Source organism: Baudoinia panamericana, assembly GCF_000338955.1.
Source record: "Baudoinia panamericana UAMH 10762 unplaced genomic scaffold BAUCOscaffold_12, whole genome shotgun sequence".
NCBI classification, from domain to species: domain Eukaryota; kingdom Fungi; phylum Ascomycota; class Dothideomycetes; order Mycosphaerellales; family Teratosphaeriaceae; genus Baudoinia; species Baudoinia panamericana.
In genome coordinates, this window is record NW_006911268.1 from 804,265 (window position 1) to 822,706 (window position 18,442).

The 18,442-nt window shown below is 55.6% G+C and overlaps 9 protein-coding genes and 1 non-coding gene across 10 annotated transcripts; 3 read left to right on the forward strand and 7 right to left on the reverse strand.

The window, feature by feature from the left end:
* Positions 1-407: 407 nt before the first annotated feature.
* On the reverse strand, positions 408-1,876 carry BAUCODRAFT_267403 (uncharacterized protein). Its single transcript, XM_007682020.1, has 3 exons — positions 1,658-1,876; positions 1,226-1,602; positions 408-1,170 (listed from the first exon to the last, which is right to left on the reverse strand). Exons 1-3 carry the CDS (start codon positions 1,775-1,777, stop codon positions 729-731), a joined length of 939 nt encoding a protein of 312 aa, XP_007680210.1. The 5' UTR covers positions 1,778-1,876; the 3' UTR covers positions 408-728.
* Positions 1,877-1,979: 103 nt separating this feature from the next.
* On the reverse strand, positions 1,980-2,609 carry BAUCODRAFT_125895 (uncharacterized protein; the record flags this gene model as incomplete). The annotated part of the gene is made up of 1 exon (XM_007682021.1): positions 1,980-2,609. The coding sequence occupies one exon, from the start codon at positions 2,607-2,609 to the stop codon at positions 1,980-1,982; it is 630 nt and encodes a 209-aa protein (XP_007680211.1).
* A 979-nt stretch (positions 2,610-3,588) lies between these two features.
* BAUCODRAFT_114991 (uncharacterized protein) lies at positions 3,589-4,929 on the reverse strand. The gene is made up of 2 exons (XM_007682022.1): positions 4,697-4,929; positions 3,589-4,635 (listed from the first exon to the last, which is right to left on the reverse strand). The coding sequence occupies exons 1-2, from the start codon at positions 4,833-4,835 to the stop codon at positions 3,905-3,907; spliced, it is 870 nt and encodes a 289-aa protein (XP_007680212.1). The 5' UTR covers positions 4,836-4,929; the 3' UTR covers positions 3,589-3,904.
* A 273-nt stretch (positions 4,930-5,202) lies between these two features.
* On the forward strand, positions 5,203-5,979 carry BAUCODRAFT_77122 (uncharacterized protein; the record flags this gene model as incomplete). Its single annotated transcript, XM_007681754.1, has 4 exons — positions 5,203-5,268; positions 5,351-5,468; positions 5,521-5,860; positions 5,916-5,979. 4 exons carry the CDS (start codon positions 5,203-5,205, stop codon positions 5,977-5,979), a joined length of 588 nt encoding a protein of 195 aa, XP_007679944.1.
* An 870-nt stretch (positions 5,980-6,849) lies between these two features.
* Positions 6,850-10,042, forward strand: BAUCODRAFT_37864 (uncharacterized protein). The gene is made up of 2 exons (XM_007681649.1): positions 6,850-9,205; positions 9,265-10,042. Exons 1-2 carry the CDS (start codon positions 7,102-7,104, stop codon positions 9,711-9,713), a joined length of 2,553 nt encoding a protein of 850 aa, XP_007679839.1. The 5' UTR covers positions 6,850-7,101; the 3' UTR covers positions 9,714-10,042.
* Positions 10,043-10,085: 43 nt separating this feature from the next.
* Positions 10,086-10,765, reverse strand: BAUCODRAFT_151335 (uncharacterized protein; the record flags this gene model as incomplete). Its single annotated transcript, XM_007682023.1, has 2 exons — positions 10,086-10,586; positions 10,649-10,765. The coding sequence occupies 2 exons, from the start codon at positions 10,763-10,765 to the stop codon at positions 10,086-10,088; spliced, it is 618 nt and encodes a 205-aa protein (XP_007680213.1).
* Positions 10,766-11,847: 1,082 nt separating this feature from the next.
* Positions 11,848-13,311, reverse strand: BAUCODRAFT_151336 (uncharacterized protein; the record flags this gene model as incomplete). The annotated part of the gene is made up of 1 exon (XM_007682024.1): positions 11,848-13,311. The coding sequence occupies one exon, from the start codon at positions 13,309-13,311 to the stop codon at positions 11,848-11,850; it is 1,464 nt and encodes a 487-aa protein (XP_007680214.1).
* An 890-nt stretch (positions 13,312-14,201) lies between these two features.
* On the reverse strand, positions 14,202-14,375 carry BAUCODRAFT_125900 (uncharacterized protein; the record flags this gene model as incomplete). The annotated part of the gene is made up of 1 exon (XM_007682025.1): positions 14,202-14,375. One exon carries the CDS (start codon positions 14,373-14,375, stop codon positions 14,202-14,204), a length of 174 nt encoding a protein of 57 aa, XP_007680215.1.
* A 918-nt stretch (positions 14,376-15,293) lies between these two features.
* On the forward strand, positions 15,294-15,383 carry BAUCODRAFT_t32. Its single transcript has one exon. It is a non-coding gene; the product is annotated as a tRNA-Arg (tRNA).
* A 283-nt stretch (positions 15,384-15,666) lies between these two features.
* Positions 15,667-18,270, reverse strand: BAUCODRAFT_37870 (uncharacterized protein). Its single transcript, XM_007681650.1, has one exon. The coding sequence runs from the start codon at positions 18,175-18,177 to the stop codon at positions 15,802-15,804; it is 2,376 nt and encodes a 791-aa protein (XP_007679840.1). The 5' UTR covers positions 18,178-18,270; the 3' UTR covers positions 15,667-15,801.
* Positions 18,271-18,442: the final 172 nt, after the last annotated feature.

The window sequence follows — 18,442 nt, forward strand, 5'->3', positions numbered from 1 at the left end:
GGCCTAGTATGATGGTGGAGGGGCTGGATTTCCGGCGGCGCGTCGTTTGCGAGACCCGGTCTGCTGTTCTCATAGGCGGTCGACATCCAGATTGATTCCTTTCACCCGCAAGAACTGCAGGTGGTGAAAGTTCCGAAGTGTAGGGCGCCGGCGTCGACGTCACCGGGATGGAAATGCCGATACCAGCCACGTGCGCCCCGGACAATGGAAGCGGTCAAGCCTCAAACATGAATTTTCTGTGAGAGCCAAGTTCCAAGTCAGCAAGAAATGGCCATGGCGCAGTATGTCAAGGTGGGAGCAGTAAACGAGCTCCATAAGCTGGGAGGATGCATCAGCTGCGAACAGACAGTGAAGCAAGGAAAGAGTGTCAAGTGTCGAGCCGCCTTTTTGCAGATCTTGGACCCCACGAATGATGAGCGTGCTAATCCCGCATTCAAGAACGACGCCTCGGACAGCTTCATGCACCGTTTCGTGTTTGACCAAGGCCGTCACCGGCAATGCAGAGCCTCACCCAACCGCCAACGGTTTCATAGGCATGCTCTATGACGTGGCCCTAATCAATGCAGTCAATCGACAAGACGTAGCAGCATCTCAATCTGCGGCAGTGGTTGGGAGACAATGAACGTTGACGATTATCAGCCGTAGGTCCACGCTTTTCGGAACATGTGCGGCCGGCTAGCCAGCGAAGTTTCAGACGGCAAAATGGTTTGCAAAGGTGGTGGCATGAGCTATAGCTTACTCTGCTTCTGCCCAACCACCCTCATCTTGGCTCGCCCATTGCTCAAACACGCCTTTCCACCCTTGACCGACGTAATAAACCGGACATCTTCCCACCCGTCCCCGTCCTTCTCCCCCGTCCGCCAAATCTCCGTGACCAGTGTGTCACCGGGCTTGACTGGCGAAGCGAATCTCGCCGCATACTCTTTGATATTCGCCGGGTCGCTTCCACCTAACAGCTTGACCAGAGCGTGACAAGTGGTGTTCCAGGAGTACAAACCGTGCATGATCGCACCGCCGAAGCCCATTGCTTTGCCTGGTTCTGGTGTCGCGTGGAGAGGGTTGTAGTCGCCATTCAGGCGGTAGAGGTGGGCCGCCTCAGCGCTGATGGGGTGCTCATAAACAGCATCGGGCTTCTTACCCTCAGGCGGTGGGTAGTTCTGCGACTTCGGTCTATCACACTGACAGTTAGCAGGCGCTTGTAGCTTCAGCTCACCCGGAGACGTACCCTTTCGGTCCACCCCAATTCCCTTGCCCAACGAAAAAGCCAGAGCCGGTCATACGCGTATACAACTCCCCAGTCTGTTTATCCACAAGATCGTTCTGCGTCTCCACCACTGTCCCCGGCTTACCCTTGTCGTAGACACCGATGACTTTGCCTCTTACTTCGAAACTCTTGCCCTCGGATGTTGTGGGCAGAGGCTTGAAGAACTGGATGTGTCGCTCGCCGTCGACGACGCGCTTGCTGTCTAGCTTCGGAACGCCAGGGATGCTCTCTCGCGCCGAAGACTGTGCCGCGTAGAAGTCGACGACTTCGGGGCTTGTGTGCTTGAAGGGTAGGATTATGGGGTAGGTAGGGAAGACGGCGAAGCTAGGGTGGAGTTCCTGATGACTGTTCGTTAGTGGGTGGAGCTCTCTTTCTGGTGTTTGAATTGCATACGTAGAGGAAGTGGAGTTCGTCGACTGTGCATCCAATACTGTTCGCGAAGAGCAGGACATCGCGCTTGTACCAGGAGACGGGATATGGTTCATACTGATGACCTGCGCCTGCGCCGCTCATGATTGCTACTGAATGTCTGATTGTGCTACCCTCTTTTTTCTCGTCCCTACTGACCACTTAGCAGTTGAGCATACAGAAAGTGAGCACCAACTACATGTACAAACAGTGACAATGCGGGGAGCGTCTCGTTACACTGGCGATTCAGCTGGAGCCGAACAGCCGAGGCTACTCGAAGCTGTCCTCGTCCACGAGTTCAGGGCATTCAAAGCGTACGCTCCAGACGAGGACGTCTCTGCCAAGTGCCCTTCTCGTAGTCCTCATCACCGGCGAAGAACACTTGTGGCGTACAAATATAGTAGTCCTCCGGCATATGACCATAACAATCCTTGACCCCTTTAAGCACTCCCATGGCATGACCTGCGGTAACTCCTTCCGAGACTTCGAATAACTCGCAATTGCCTTCTTCTTTCTGCGACCACAGTAGGTACATCTCCGTGGTGGGCGGCTGAGTGAGGAACATACGTCGCCAGGAAGCCTCTTTGCGCGCTGTCAGCGGTCGGGGGAGAAAGTGGTATTGCTGATCGTCGAACGCGCCTGTTGCCAGCGGATAATCTGGAGACTTGCGCTCGAAGAGCAGAGTATTCAACACGCCCGCCATGGCGTACGACTTATACTCCTGAACTCCAGGGGTCTCTCGTGGTGTTTGAACCTTATTGGCGTGGAGTTCGGCGTGAGTGATATGCCTGGCCCCGCCGTGTGGCCCCGATACGTGCTCCCAGAAGGCCTTGGGCACTTGTGGCTTGAGAAAGAGCGCTTCCATCAAAGCCTGGCTCCCTCGAATCACCGTGTCCCACTTCCGCGAGACGCGCTGTGCGAACAGCAGGTCCTTCATCGGTAGGAAGGACAGGATGTTTTCCAGCAACTCCACCAGCGTGAGAACGTTCTCGACTGCGTTCTCCAGGGTTGCGGAAGAGTGGTCGCTGTCCGGATCGGCGGCGGCATCACGCCGTTGTTTCTGTTTACCGTCAGTGAAGAATCTTCGATATCAGGTTCGCACCTACCTTTGGGGGATCGTTGCTCTCTGCGCCATCTGGTGAGCGGCCGCGGATCCCTGTTGCATCCGCCTCGGGGACCCATCTGTGATACTCCAGGGCCCTTGTTGTACGAACCAGCCCGAGTCTCATCAGGACTGTTCGTGAAGAAGTACTGGTACTGGTAGAGGCTTGGTGTAGTGACATACAATGACAGGTGGACATACAGGGCAACATGGTATGCAAACACTGCCCATCTACACATGAAGAAAGCACTGGCGCAGGGATCGAATGTTTGGACTGCTAACGTCCAATGTACCTACCTCCTTTTGTGTAACTTCACACTGCTGGACAACAGCTGAAGGGAGCGGCGTTTTATTGAACGAACTCCGTCTCCATTCGAATGATCAAGAGCGCTGCGAACGAGAGCAGGCGCGAACGATGGATCATGTCAAGACGGAAGAACATACGCACTACCATACATTGCCAGATCAGCGGTGGAAATTGGTTGTTGATGTTCACGAGAAGATGGTGGGACACGTCGTAGCGAAGCTACAGTGTGCCAACTTTCATGTCCTCCGACGTCATAGGTGCCCCTCGCGTGCCACATGCATCTGTTTAGAGGCCTGGACTTCGGTATGAATCTGTCCCTTACGAACAGACAGTCGGAGCAGTTTAAGTACCAAAATGAGTGGCCAACTAAACTCCATGAAAGACGCCATCATGAGCGGCCAAGGCGGTATCTACCCACCCTGTCACGCGAAAGGCAAAATGACACTAACGATGTACAGGTGGGCTCCAGTCCATCAGCCAATCCGTAGGCGACATGATAGCAAGCAACTCTGATACAAGAGGGAGCTCGCAGAAGAAGGCTGATGACGCCAGTACGTCGTTGGGCCAATTCGCGAATCCAAAGAGTACGGTATTTCTGCAGTAACATGGAAGGGATTCGCCATGCTGACTCGAGACGCTCTTACACAGAAGGCGGCGCGACAACCGAAAGCAAGAGTGTCAGCGGTGCGCAACAGGTCACGAACCAAGAGACAGGGACTGCGGACCACCTGGATCTCGGTTTCAGGAAGCAAGACTAGACCGTCTTGGACGCAATTTGACAGCCAAGCAGCACAGCATGTTTTTACTGACAGCCTCCTCGCATCTACCTATGTTTCCACTCCGCCTTCCTCTTCTCCGCAAACGCCGTCATCCCGATCTTCTGATCCTCGCTCCCAAACAACCCATGGAACACCCTCCGCTCAAACTCCACACCCTCCCTAACCCCAAGATCCTGGCTCTTGTTCACCACCTCCTTACACGCCTTCACCGCGATGCGACTGTATCCCGCGATCGTCTCCGCCGTCTCCAGCGCACCCTCAACACACGCTTCCGGCGTCTCAAACACCCGCGCTGCAAGCCCCCAATCGTAAGCATCCTTGCCACTAAAGTTCTTACCGGTAAGAATGAGCTCCATAGCCCTACTTTTCCCAATCGCTCTCGTCAACCTCTGCGATCCGCCCGCACCGGGTATGATGCCGAGCTTGACCTCTGGCTGTCCGAAATTCGCTTTTTCGCTGCAGTAGAGTATATCGCACATCATCGCCAACTCACACCCGCCACCCAAAGCGTGACCATTGACGGCGCTGATGACGGGCTTCTTGATGGTATTGGGGAGCTCGGACCATGATTCGATAAAGTCGTCGCCGTAAGCGTCCGCAAACTCCTTTGTGGCCATTTCCTTAATGTCTGCGCCCGCGGCGAAGGCCTTGTGGGAGCCGGTCAACACGATGGCGCCGATGGAGTGGTCTTTGTCGAAGGTTCTGAGGGCAGCGTTGAGTTCGAGGATGAGAGGCGTGAAGAGGGCGTTGAGAGCTTTGGGGCGGTGGAGCTCGACTGTAAGAGTGTGAGCATTGTGATGATCCGCACGTGAGCTTGGGGACTGTGTGCATCGTACTGAGACCGACGCCCGGCCGCGGCGTAGAGACCTTGATATACTCATGGCTCTTCCCGGCTGCGCTCGAGTACGCCGCGCGTAATGGTATGGTGAATCTGCCTGACCGGGAGACCAATGGTCTCACCCTGGATGCCAGCATCTTCTATATCGAGCTTTGCCTACCGCGGCACGCACTGACGATGAAGGGTGGTGTACCTGCATTGTTGCTCGCTGCCAGTCAAGCTCGTGCAAGCTCAAACGGACCGAGGTCGATCAATGCACGAGCTGCACGCACGTTTTCGTGCTAGAAGGGTTAGCGTCGGTATCACCCGCTTGACGCGCAGTCCGGTCGTGATTGGGCCGTATCAGTCCCTGAGAAAGCGAAGGCGTTCGCTAAGAGACACGTTGAAGGAGAAAGATTCGTTGTTTGCCCAAACTTGCAGTAGTGTCCACGACGAACAGATCCACCGCTTCGGACATTCATATCAGAGTCGCATGACAGACGAGAACTGAGATATACTACAAGCATGGACGCACCAGAGCCAGAGACGCCGTTCGCGTCAGTTTCGGCCCAGACGACCAGATTCCAACGAGTGAGTCGCAATCACCAATGCTATATCGAGGACACACCGGACGCTTGGAGCACGGCAGGAGTGGTCTGACGGAATGTCTTAGATGTACCAAACCTACCTCGACAAATCCACACCCTACGTCGCATACCGATGGATAGGCACAGGTGTGCTCTTCCTCCTATTCGCATTACGGATAATATTCGCGCAAGGATGGTATATCGGTATGTCTGCAAGTCGACACCGAGCCAGATCTAGGTACTTATGGATTCACAGTCGCCTACTCCCTTGGCATCTACCTTCTCAACCTCTTCCTCGCCTTCATTTCGCCCAAATTCGACCCTTCCCTCGAAGCAGACACAGACATGGAAGACGGTGTGCCTGCTGGCGAGTCTTCGCTACCAACAAAGAATGATCAAGAGTTCAAGCCGTTTGTGCGAAGATTACCGGAGTTTAAGTTCTGGCATTCTGCGACCCGAGCCATTGCGTTGGCATTCGCGTGCAGTTGGAGTGATATATTCAATTTGCCTGTGTTTTGGCCGGTGTTGGTGGTGTATTGGTTGATATTGGTGTTTTTGACGATGCGGAGGCAGATTCAGAGTATGATCAAGTACAGGTGAGCTTTTACGGACATCTGAGTTGACAGATTGTTGTGCTAACAGCTGAGGCAGGTATGTCCCGTGGGATTGGGGCAAGGCGAAGTACAATGCCGCTACTAGCAAATCATCGCTCTGATTCGGCTGCGGTTCTGTACTCCGACATGCATTGTATCATCAGCGAGCGCGCGCCCGCAGGCAGCGCAATCTCTGCAGCGCTTATGTACTCAATTCAAATGTATCGACCACCCGCTCCCTTGGACCTGACTGGACTCGCATGCTTACACTGCGCTTCCTGGGACACTTGACTTCGAAAGTCTTCGCTCTGAGCAAGGCACATCAAGCCGGAGTGTCGCGTGAGACTGATACTGGTGTCGCGTGCTCGAGTTGCGTCTGGTATCCTCTGCTCCGTTTGGACATGGTGACCTGCTATCGAGCCTATATCTTACCATTGGCCGCAGCAAACATGACACCTGAGTGTACATTTTGGCACGACAGTACGCTTATACTGAAATCTGAAGTAGTACGAGGCTGTGGCTTGGTTCAACGCCCCGAGATCGCTCTCCATTGCGCCGGAGATGGAGCGAAAAGGTCACACTTCGGCAGCGCAATCTGTGGTGAGGAATGGCAACGCTGAAGTCGAAAGCGTGAAGCCTTGTCGCTGTATGATTGGCTCGTCGGCGTCGGTGTAGCACGCTACTGTTCGTTACGGCAGTCGAGAAGCTTTTCGTGCGAGGTGGGCTGTCCATCGGCCCTGCATTCGTCGACCAAATATTTGTATCTGGTCGATCGCAGCAACGGTCACAATACGTTGCGCAAGTTGCTTGAATGAATGCTTCTGCACGCCCGGTCTTGACGTTCGTCCACGTACTTACCTAGGTACAAGTCCAACCCGCTTATATAATAACCAACACTTGTATTGAGCGCTGCGGGGAGCGTGGGGCACGAGGCTCAATGGCCGTTCACATGGCAGAAAAGGCGGCGGATGTTTATTGCGGCACATGCACGTCGACGTCGCTGCCCACCGTTCGCTACCGCTGCCGAAAACGCCAACTGGCGCCCAACCAGTAGTAGTCACCTCCCTCCTTCTCCCATTGAGCAGCCGGCAGTAGTAACGTGCCTGAATAAGATTTCCCTTTCGTCCCGTCTCGTCCTGCCTCGCCCTACCTTACATTCCTTTCTCTCTACCTCATCACCCCCTTCCCATCCTTCAGCCTTACCGGAGCTGAGCACGCGAGCTCGGCATAGGGCATCTTCAACGATGTCGTCGCTCGCTGACTCCCTCTACCGCCGCTTCAGCGACCCTACCAACCAAGTCTCCGCCGCCTCCGTCGTGCTCGCCTTGCTCCTCATAGCCTACTTCGTCCTGTCGTTCACTGATCTCAGCGTCCTACAAAAGGCCTACAATGGACTGTACCACTACACCACTTTCGCCTACTCTTGCTTCCTGAAGCCGCATACCGGTGACGGGACGGGAAGGCAGCAGGATGCCCTCGAGAGCTTCTACAAGTCGCAGGCTTCGATCTATGACGCCACACGTAGACGCCTCTTGCAAGGACGAGAGGATATGCTGGCGCTGGTGGCCGCGCAAGTGAAGTACAGACGCGAGCATGGGCAGATCAGCCAGAAGCCGATTTGGCTGGATATCGGTGGTGGCACCGGCTGGAACATTGAGCAGATGCAGGAGCAGCTCGATGTGCCCACCTTCTTTCACGCCGTCTACCTTGTCGATCTCAGTACCTCCCTCTGCGAGATTGCCCGGGAGCGCTTTGCGCGTCTGGGCTGGAAGAACGTGCATGTCATTTGCGAGGATGCTCGTACCTTCCGCCTCAGCGACTACGAAGCCGGACTTGAAGATGACAAGCGAGACTTCAGCATTGGCAAATCCGCCTACAACGAGGACGCACGTGACCCTGTTGGAGCGGACCTCTTGACCATGTCCTACAGTCTCAGCATGATTCCGGAGTTCCATCCGGCTATTGATAGTGTCACAAACCTCCTGGCTCCGAATGGCATTGTGGGCATAGTCGATTTCTACGTCCAGAACCAGGTCGAATTTGCTGGTCGCAACTACATGGGTGGCGCGATCGACAGACACTGCATGTGGATCTCTCGAGTCTTTTGGCGGACATGGTTCGAGCTCGACCGCGTGATGCTCGAGTCCGCAAGACGAGACTACATTGAGTACAAGTTCGGCACAATTATCAGCACGAACCGCAGGGCCAATGTCTTCGGCTTCCGGATACCCTACTACATCTTCGTTGGCTGCACCCGCAACACGAGCGCTATGCTCAACGAGGTGGCGCAGGTCGACGCTGCGGTCACCGAGTCACCTTTCATCTCCGCCTTGGACATGCACAGCCAGTCGTTGAACCCTCGCAAGCGTAGGAGTTCCAGCACGGAGCGGAGAAGCAAGGCCTTTGACACGGCTGTCGTGAATCTGGCTGCTAGCCTTCCTCTTCCGGCCGCGTACTACCAGAACAACAAGACTCGTATCTACTACGACGCCACCCTACAGAAGCATACGCAGTTCAACGACGAGTACATCTACTGCTTCACCTGGGAGGACAGCCGTACCGATGCTCGGCTACTTAAGATCACAAGCGACGATGTCATCCTAGCCATCACCAGCGCAGGCGACAATATCCTCTCCTACGCCGTCGAGCGTCCCAAACGCATCCACGCCGTGGACCTCAACCCCGCGCAGAACCACTTGCTCGAGCTGAAAGTCGCCTCATTCCGTGCCCTAGAGTACCAAGACATGTGGAAGATGTTCGGCGAAGGCAAGCACGAGAACTTCCAGAAACTGCTCCTCGAGCAACTGTCTCCCCACTTGTCCAGTCAAGCCTTCGACTACTGGCTGCATGTTGGCCCAAAGACCTTCGATCCCAAGGGCAATGGGCTCTATTTCACCGGCGGCAGTCGGCACGCCTTACAATTAGTGGCGTGGATGGGCAGTCTGACTGGCGTACGCAATGACATGCGCCGGTTGTGCCAGGTCGAAACGCTTGCGGAGCAACGCGAGATCTGGACCAAGCGCGTAAGGCGGGTGATGCTTTCGCAGCTGCTTGCCTATTTTGTTATTGGGTCCGAGCGGTTCTTGTGGAAGGCGCTGGGCGTGCCGGGCGAGCAGAGGGCGATGATCGAAGAGGACTACAAAAAGATGCATAGTAGCGCTGCGCCGTCCAAGGCGCAGATTGAGTCGAGTGCGGCGGAGAAGAAGAGCGGGACGGGCCAGCCAGGAGCGGTGGGTGCGTCGAAGAGCGGACAGGCGATTTGGGAGTATGGCGTGCAGACGCTGGATCCGGTGGTGAATGACACTCTTGTGAGCGATGATAACCATTACTACATGGTCTGCTTGCTTGGTGAGTCAATCCACGACTGTTTTGAAATTCCCTTTTCAATGACTGATAATCTTTGACAGGCCACTACACCCAAAAATGCCACCCAACCTACCTCTCCCCCAAAGCCCACGCCAAGCTCTCCCAACCGGGCGCCCTCGACAACCTCCGCATCCACACCGACGAGCTCGCCGAAGTCTTCGCCCGCATGCAACCCGAAGCCCTGACCATCGCCGTACTCATGGACAGCATGGACTGGTTCAGCCCGAGCGGTCCCGAAGCCAAAGCCCAAGTCCAAGCCGTCAACCGCGCGCTCAAGATCGGCGGGAGAGTGTTGGTACGCTCGGCGGGGTTGAATCCCTGGTATATGCGTGTTTTCGAGGAGACTGGGTTTGCGACGAAGCGGGTTGCTGCGAGGATCCCGCCGGGGACTTGTACGGATCGCGTGAATATGTATGCGTCTACTTGGATTGCTACGAAGACGGTGCATTTGCCTGAGCCGGAGGTGGAGGTAGAGCAAGAGAAGAGGTGAGGTTTGGTTGTTGAGAGTGGATGGGGATGATGCTGCGGAGATGGGACGCTTCAACGTGTCGAATACTTACCACTGCCGCGCCACGAGTAACAGGCGCAGAGGGGAAAAGCTGGAGCATACGCCACAGTATTTGGAAGTGGCCGGTCTGGTCTGGACTTGCATGTATAGAGCGCACCGCATGATACCATAGCGCGCCGGCCAAAAGTTCATCTGAGATACAGAGAAAAAGCCATTGAAACCTTCAGATACAATTCTTCATTTCTTCTCGCTGTACAGCGTCACCCACCGTCCCTCGCTACTCCTCCCTACGATCTCTTCGCATGCTCTAACCTTCCGACTGAGATGCTTCTTCCACCTCACAAAACCCCTCCCTCACGACGACCCCACCCTCTCCGCCTCCAACTCCCTCTCAGCATTCCGATAATACTTCGCCGTATCCACCCCATGATGCGGATGGTTGACGAAATTGAACCACGGCATCACGCCAATCCACACCCCCGCGTACCTACTCTGCCGACTCGCAACCCCCTGCATATACTCCGTCAACGTGCTCGTCCCATACAACGGCTGTCCCTTCTTCACCCGATCCGTCATCTCCCGCATATCCATGTCGATTTCCCGCCGGTTCTCGGTGAAGCCGTAGAACCGGTTGATGGAGCGGGAGTAGTACATTATGAAGCCCGCGGCGAGGCCGAGGGCGATGTTGAGGCGCAGCACCGAGGCGCGGGATTTGGCGGAGGCTTCGGAGGGGTGGACGATTTCCAGGAGGCGGATGGCGGTTGGGGGGAAGAGGGAGACGCCGAGGGCCCAGGCGTAGTCGGAGGGGCGGCCGTAGCGGAGGACGCGGGAGATGTGGGGGTCGCAGTCAATCAGCTGGGCGAAGAGTGTGGTTGTTAGTACTAGCTAACGGTTTGGAGGGCGGGTGAAGGGCATACTGGGTAGTCGGTGTCTAGCTGGCGGGGGGGCACATATTTGCGACCCTTGGTGATGGCGAGCTCGGGATACTCTTCCCTCACGTTCCTGACCTCTGGTGCTCTCTCCTCGGCTGCCATGGTTGCAATGTGCGGGTCAATGGCTTGCTGTGGGAGTGCGAGACGGCGAGGGGTCTTCACGAAGTCAAGCTTCGGGTCGAGGTCGGCTGGCGGGTGAAGTTGATGCCTAAGGCAAGCAAAATCGCTGGCGTTATCGAATCGGCAACGACGACATGTAGCTGAGCATGTGAGACTGCAGCCAGTGTACATCTACTGTGATCCGTTGATGAGAATCGATTGAGCGATCGCATAAGAAGGAGGTGTGGGAATCTATAAGCCAGCCCGAAAGCCGACCATTCATGCCATTAAAAACCCTCGCTACGTGTGTATGTGTGTGCTCTCATCAACCGGCAGACCTACCGTCATTGGGCCGGCACTCCGAACAGATCAACTCGACTCTCCGCCACCCACCGTAGGAGGCGAGCGCAGGTCATCATATACTGGCCCCACTAAAGCAGCAGACGTGCAAAGTAAACTCTAGCAATGCTCTTGATGCGCCACCATGATGATCTTCCCAATAACCTCTGCGCGTGAACAGCAAGCAAGCAAGCAATCGTAAGAACGAACTCCTTTTAAGTAGATTTGGCACCGATTGTCCGCCCGCGCCGCGCCGTGAAGTAGCGATGTCTGAAACTTTCCCGTTGTCGTGCAAACAATCAATCTTTTTTTCCGCAACGCCATGCTAATAGAAAGCAAGCAAGCAAGCAATAAGTAAGAAGCAATCTGATGCCGATAGGTCGGAGCCCATCCCCGTAACGATCAGTGTGTTGAAGGAGGCAATGTGAGGCGTTGATGTATAGGTCGAAACATCTCCTGAGGCTATTGGCTCAGATATGGCGCCGTCGCGAGACGAGTGCGCCGTCTTGGTGTGTATGGCATGAACGCCCAACCAACCAGCCTGTGTCGAAAGAAGCAAGCGCTTTCGGGTGTATTGAAGGTGAATATATGCATGTCGAAGATGCTGTATGCGCGCCAAGGTGATCCGCAGGTGGCGACTTTTGTTGCAGGTGACGCAACTTGATCTGTCGAAGGAACAGGCGCTGCAGCCAACGTGGCCGCCCTTATCGAACACTCAGATAGCAGCTCGTAAATGAGATGAGATCTCATCCCATCACCGTCTGCGCAGGGTAAGCCGAACCAGGATGAGAGCGATAGTAGCCAGCATAAGCACACTGCTGGCAGCTGCAGTCGTAGCGATGCGCCGTCTTCCACGCTGTCTGGTCCCAAGCTGAGCCGTAGGCAGGCGCCTGGTAGTATGACTGATGAGCGCTTTGCGGGTAGCCGTAATATGACTGCTGCTGACGAGCACGCTCCTCCGAAACTCTCCGATTGACATCGTCAATCTCCGTGAGCGTCGGGTAGCGATGCTGACGCTTGTAGAAGTCATCGAACGCTTGCGGTTCGGCGGGCACCCACGGCTCGGTGGCGTATGTCATGCCGGCGTATTGTGACGACCTCGCCGAGACGGGCGCTTCGTAGGTGCTGCGGCTGGTAGCAGAAGTGTACGGTGTTGGGTAAGGCGAATATCGCTCACGGTGAGCGGAGTGACGGTTGACACTGGTGTCGAGTGAGGGTAGACGTGTCTGTTGCTGCTGCTGCTGCTGCTGCACAGTCTCTGTAGTGACTTGGTACTTCTGCCAGGCGTGAAGCCAGACTTGCACGCCGGAAGGCGAATCGGCATCCACGTGTAGCTGCCAGTTGATAAGCTCGAGCCACTTAACCTCAAGCTTGTTCAGCTCCTGCACGTTGATGGCGGTGACGTCGGACCATGAGCGGTTGATGAAGGTATTGTCGTCCAGGAATTTGCTGCCAAGGATTAAAGCAACGGTCAGTAGCCGGTAGATCTGATTCTCACTCGTCGACACCGTCTCCGGGAAATGCGCCACGCGATCGTTCAGATAGTGCAAACTGAGCATGATCGTCGCTGAGGGTAGCCGTGTCGCCGACAGCACTTGAAGCACCCACTTGCGGAAGGACGGCGGGCTTTGCATCCGGTGATGGAAGCTTCGGGTCACGTCAACATCTGCGACGCAGACATGGGGGGACACGTGGAGAGCATACATTGTCATGGTAGCGTCCGTGACAAAATCCGTCATGCGTTCCATGTCGTAGTCAAGCTTGGCAGACACGCCACCCGTCGCCTTCTCCTCCTTGGCTGCTTGTCTTTGCTGCTGTTCGCGTGCGACTGCCGCATTCTGAGCTTCTTGTTGGTAGCGACGCTGGTAGTCATCAGCATACGGCATGCGATCACTAATCCTCAGTGGCGGTAAGATCGGCGCGCCGATGGGCTCGTAGTAGCTCTGGATAGGTGGTAGGCTGTTGGCTGCTTGGTAGTTGCTTTGCTGGTATGAGTACGCCGACGGTGCCGCGCTCACTGATGGCTGCACATAAGCTTGCTGGTAATCATAAGCGGCATCGTGCCGTGATTGAGTCAGAGCTTGATGCTGCTGCTGCGCATATGGATCCTGAGCGTAATGCATGTTGCTGTAGCCGTAACCGGACCCGGAGTCTGGCGGTGTGATGGGCAGTTGGTTGGCCAAGGGGCCTGCTGAGTAGAAAGCTGGCATGCTCGCAGGAGATGCGGTGAAGCGAAACGGCGTGCAGGCACGACCTGAAGATCTAGGATCAGTGACTGCCCGTCATACGCGAGTGATTGCGGCGTCAGCTCACCGTTTCCTGCTCTTGCGAGCGCTGGACAAAGAGCGCAAAGGCTTACTGTTGTCCGGACATGCGAAAGCAGTGCGTGTTGTTTAGGTGCAGTGCAATGCAGTATGCAGATGCTGTGTGCTTGCTTGCGCAAGATCTTTGCAGTTCGACAAAGATGCGGATGCTCTTAGATCAGGTGAAGTGAGGTTCGATGTGAAGTGAGGTTGTTGCGTTTCAGGTGCGGTTCAATCGCCAGAATAGGCAGGAATGGCAATCTAGGCAAACGCGTACAGCTGGACGTCTAAGTTAATAGGTCCGGTACGTAGATGTGATGACGGTCGCAATAGATGTGTATGTTGTGAAGAAGCGCACAGGTTGCCAGTCCACTTCAGCGGATGCGGCGGTGACGGAAGTGAAGAACGTCTCGGATGCGGATCCGCGACAATTTCGCTGCCTTGCGACACCGTTCCACGCAAAAGCGAGAGAGGCGAGGTTGCTGGAATGTCGCGGGTGCGTGCTGTGGTTTGTGTGGCTTTGCTTTCAGAATCCGAGGCGCAGGTTCGGCGGCCGCGCGGATGCAGTCAGGAAGGACGGCAACGCAGCAACAGCGTCGTTACTGCCGCTGTGATTGCAAATTCACTCCGGCTGGGTCTCGTTCTCTCTTTCGATGAACGTGGCCACAGTGGAGTGATCAGTGACGGGTGACTGGCTGCTTGGCTGACGGACTCCTCGTGATGGCCGTTGCGCACCCTCCTCTCGCTCAACCGGCCGGCGTCAGCCGGGACTGGCACTGGCCACACGGAGGCCGAGATTAAAGTGTGAAAGGGAGGCGAATCTCGGAGGCACGACCTGCACTCTCCGTCGGCGCAAGGGCGTGCAACTGTTTCAACCCCGTGACGACGGGAGGGTGAGAGGGTAAAGGAAGGGAAGGATTGTAGAGAGGTTGGTCAGGCAAAGAGTCAGCGCTGGGCTGCAGACTTCGCATGTTTCTTTCGTCAGAGACTGAGCCGTGGAAGCGGAGCCCTGCCGGATCGGGTGCCTTCTAGCGTTCCAACCTCGCTCCGCGCTGTCACGCTCGTCACCAAGCGGAGTTTCGCCTGCGACCACTTCCGAGCCTTACACCCGTCCCGGCTTTTGCATCGTTTTGTCGCCTGCGAATTTTGCATGGCTGTCAAGATCTTTCCTGCTCAACGCCACTCCGTCTGCGATGCCAACGCTACAAATCAAAGTGTTTACAGGGCGCAAAACAAACAACATCCGCCCACTGCCAGACAACGTTGCGGTGAACGGCTTCGCGCACGACTGGACAACGCCGCACCGTTGTGAATACTGTAATGTCTCGGCTGAACCAAAGCGTTGTTAGCCCATGTTGGAGAACCGGGTGCCGTAACATATATAGCAATGAATGTTTACTTAACGCGTTCCACCAATTCCGCCAGTGAGCAAGAGGCACACTTGCTCCAGTCCCTTGTCACCATCCACGTCTAAGACGGTTCCCTCTCGTACCTTTGTACATCGTATTGCGCCATGTGTTGGGCTCAACTCCACGCATGCCGGGTTGAGGCTGGCTGCGGAGGGATAATGGTGGGCCTCAATGCTGCAGATGATCCGACTGGTACATTCGAAGGTACCTACAATGAGTGTTCTACAATGGGGATTGTGGTAAGAGGCGTCGATGGGCGCGTGTGGAACTACTCGCCGAAGTTGCCTTACACTCGCGCGAAGCCTCTTACTTTCACTGTAACCTGCACTTTTCGCGATCCAACAGATCGACTGGCCAAAAATCGGTTGTTCTCCGGTCGGTAAATCCTTGCGATATATACACATAGATATAATCGTGACATGATCTACGCATAGCCCACCCTCATCCGAAGATGAGGACTTCTGCCGTCCGTAAAAGGAAGGCACCGTGGCCTAATGGTAAGGCGTTGCTTTCCGGTCTACCAACACAGGAGTATGGCAAAGATTGTGGGTTCGAGTCCCATCGGTGTCGAAGAATCACTTTTGCGCAGATTCACACCGATGGGACTCGAACCCACAATCTTTGCCAGTCTTCGTTTTGGTTCATTGCCGTCAATTCCAACGACAAGGATTTCACGTACGCCTGGGAGTGCATTATTCTCACTCCCACGGGCAGAGGTTCCAGCAATATCCTTATTGATTGGGTTTGCATCAAATGCATCCATGCGGCCACTTGCTCGGCTTTGGGATGACCTGAGCAGATCACAGTTACCCTTTTCTGCTTTTCCTGCTTTTCCCAGGACGCAACAAACCCACAGAGAATTTATTAGTCGGGAACGATGCAACCGATATTTGCAGGCGGAGTGGATCCTGCCAGAGCATAGGTCTAATAAAGATATCATTCATACACGCTGAAATACTGCACCACAGAAACAACGGCTGAATCGACATCACCTCCTCCCCTCCCCTTTGGCCGGCGCCCAATTCCGCAACCACAGCCTCGCCGCATCCACATCTCCACCCTCAGCCTCAAGCGCACCCACACACCACTCAAGCCCATACCCACCTTTCCCACCCACTCCACCGTCCTCAGCAGCAAGCATCTCCGCCAGCATTCGCTGCCGCTGGCTCTTCTCATCCACGCAAAAATGCAGCGAGGTCTCCTTCACCCCCTTGGCCAACGCATCCAAAAACGGCTTGATCATCGGCAGCGCCTCTTTCGTGCTCACAGCAGTGCCACCGCCACTGACACCCAAATGCTGCCGTCCCGTTTTGCAGTATTCGTTCCGACACCACGCTTTGCCGCAGCCGGAGACTAGCTGTTGTAAGTAGCGTCGCTCGATGCGTCGACGTAGAGCTTTACCCTCGGGGTCATACATACTCACGTACAACGGTCCGAAGCAGACACTACACAGTCCGATATCATTTCCTGGACCCTGTCCCATGCGCGTCCCCGCACGAGTGTCGCCGGAGTGCGAACACACATCTAGCGTGCGTCCGCAGTTCGCGTTCCGACAAGCGTGCGGCGCAGGACGTTCGAAGCGATCTAGGTCATGGTTTTTTAGGTGCGTCTCCATATCCCTTAGTCGGACGATCTTGTTACAGAGATGGCATTCAGTCGTCCTCGCCCCATCCGCCAGTTCATGCGGCGTCAGACCCGAGAGCAGTGCTTCCGCGTTCGGCACATCCGGATCGCCTTCCTGCGGCACCTCGAGGTGGCAGAAACGGCAGAGGATTACTTTCGCTGGACAGGTCGTTGTGCGGTGGTGCGACAAGGCTGGGAGGGATGGAAAGGTTTCGCGCGTGCCGCAGTCGGAGCAGTGGAGAACCTCAGTGGGATGGAAGAGGGTGTCGTGTTTTTGGTGGGAGAGGGTGGTGTTGCCGTAGGCGGTGTCGTGGGGACAATGCCAGTGTGCCTCGAATGCCGGGGAGCGCTTTTGGAAGACTTGGCCGCAGCCTTGCGGGCAGAGGATGTTGTTGCGCAGACAGAAGTTTTCGTGTAACATTAGTGTTCGTTGAGGTACGAATTGGCCGCAGTTTTTGCAGCGGACGTCGCCTTCGTTGGGTGGCGCATCTATTTCTACGCCTTGCGTGTCAGAGACTTTTGCAGCCGCGTCTTGATGCCGCGCCGTGAGTGTGAAGTGCACGGGTCCTGACGATGGCGTCTCGCCGTTGGCAGTACCGTTCGTTTGTAATTCAGAAGCGCTAAAGGCGTGGACGGACACGTAAAGCGCCTCAGCATTCTCCAGCTCAACATTGCTCGGCTCGAGCCGTATGCGCTTGGTCGGCCTGCCTTCAAACTCGGCGAATACATGCTCGTCCACTCGAGGCTTAGCGCGCTGCGTAGCCGAGAATGGACTCACGAGCAGGTCAACCTCCCCATCATCTTCGCCTGCAAGCTCGATCTCTAATGGCTGTCCTCTGCCCCATGACGACAAGCGGTAGTCCACGTACTCTCCAGGCAATACTCGGCCTTCCTGCGGCTTGAAGAGATCCATCTCACCACCCACCGAACTGCCGTGATTTGAGCCTGGCAGCTTAGTCATTTTCGCCGCGATGCGTTTCAGCGTTTCGCGCGCTTGCTCCTCGTTAAGGGCTTCAATGTCGACTTCCAGGTCCGTGTCGACAATACACACGCCATCCACATCAGGTTTAAACCCATCGACCAGAAAGCGGAACTCCTCCTTCTTGCCACCCATGCCTCTGCCACCGGGTACAATCAGAACCGCGCCATTCGTCAACGTCGTGTAGTTTTGTCGCAGGTACTGCTCCAGCAATGCTTTCCAGTCTTCGGGATCATAGCCTGCCTCTAGTGGTCGTAGCTTGACGAATGTGCCCTTGTCCAACTGTCTGGCATGCACAGTTATCGTCGGCCGATGTACCCCGTTGACGCCCTCTTCGCCATCTACGGTCATCGAAGCCTCCTTGCTCTCATGCTGCTGCTCGCTCAACCCTAAGGTCTCACGCAAGAACGGACTCAGCACCACCTCGCCTTCCTCCGCCGAGAACTCCCTGATCCCCGCGTACACTACTCTGCCGCTCTCCGGGTTGACGAGTCGAAAGGTCAACGGGTAGGGAAGTTGTTGCTTCTGGTCTTGATACTGCGACTCGGCCTGGCGGTAAGCTGAGTAAGTGGCGGAGTTGTATGGATCGTATGCTGGTAGATCACGGCGAGCATTTTCGGCGGCTCGGTTGGATGATGCAGACAACAATGCTTCGAGTGCTGATGGAGGCAATAGAATCTTGTCGCCGGGTAGGGAAGTCCTCGCAGCAGCGACCGAGAGCTGCGCGGACCACTGTAGTTGTAGTTGCGGTTGCTCTGCCATCGCGCAGTGCGTGGCAATCTGATCCGTGCTATAGTCTGGGAAGGATCTTCTATGTCAGCACAACATACATCGATGGGAGTAGTATTGATGTAGTCAACGTACCTTACAGAGGCAACGACAATTCGTAGCGATTCCATCGACTTGTAAGCACTCGACAAATCAGCACGTGACGTACAGTCTTGCCTCAGGCCGAGATGCGGCAACAGCCGGCGCAAGCTGGTTGCCAAAGGGCAAGTCGCGACGCCAGCGAGAGCGCGTAGTCCAT

What these genes read in the sequence shown, in the direction of transcription:
- BAUCODRAFT_267403 (XM_007682020.1), bottom strand. Translation starts at nt 1,777, where the DNA reads ATGAGCGGCGCAGGCGCAGGTCATCAGTATGAACCATATCCCGTCTCC. An exon ending in ACGAACTCCACTTCCTCTAC is followed by an intron (nt 1,603 to 1,657) that starts GTATGCAATTCA and finishes AACAGTCATCAG; the next exon opens with GAACTCCACCCTAGCTTCGC. An exon ending in AATTGGGGTGGACCGAAAGG is followed by an intron (nt 1,171 to 1,225) that starts GTACGTCTCCGG and finishes TCAGTGTGATAG; the next exon opens with ACCGAAGTCGCAGAACTACC.
- BAUCODRAFT_114991 (XM_007682022.1), bottom strand. Translation starts at nt 4,835, where the DNA reads ATGCTGGCATCCAGGGTGAGACCATTGGTCTCCCGGTCAGGCAGATTC. An exon ending in GCGGCCGGGCGTCGGTCTCA is followed by an intron (nt 4,636 to 4,696) that starts GTACGATGCACA and finishes ACACTCTTACAG; the next exon opens with TCGAGCTCCACCGCCCCAAA.
- BAUCODRAFT_37864 (XM_007681649.1), top strand. Translation starts at nt 7,102, where the DNA reads ATGTCGTCGCTCGCTGACTCCCTCTACCGCCGCTTCAGCGACCCTACC. An exon ending in CTACATGGTCTGCTTGCTTG is followed by an intron (nt 9,206 to 9,264) that starts GTGAGTCAATCC and finishes AATCTTTGACAG; the next exon opens with GCCACTACACCCAAAAATGC.
- BAUCODRAFT_37870 (XM_007681650.1), bottom strand. Translation starts at nt 18,177, where the DNA reads ATGGCAGAGCAACCGCAACTACAACTACAGTGGTCCGCGCAGCTCTCG.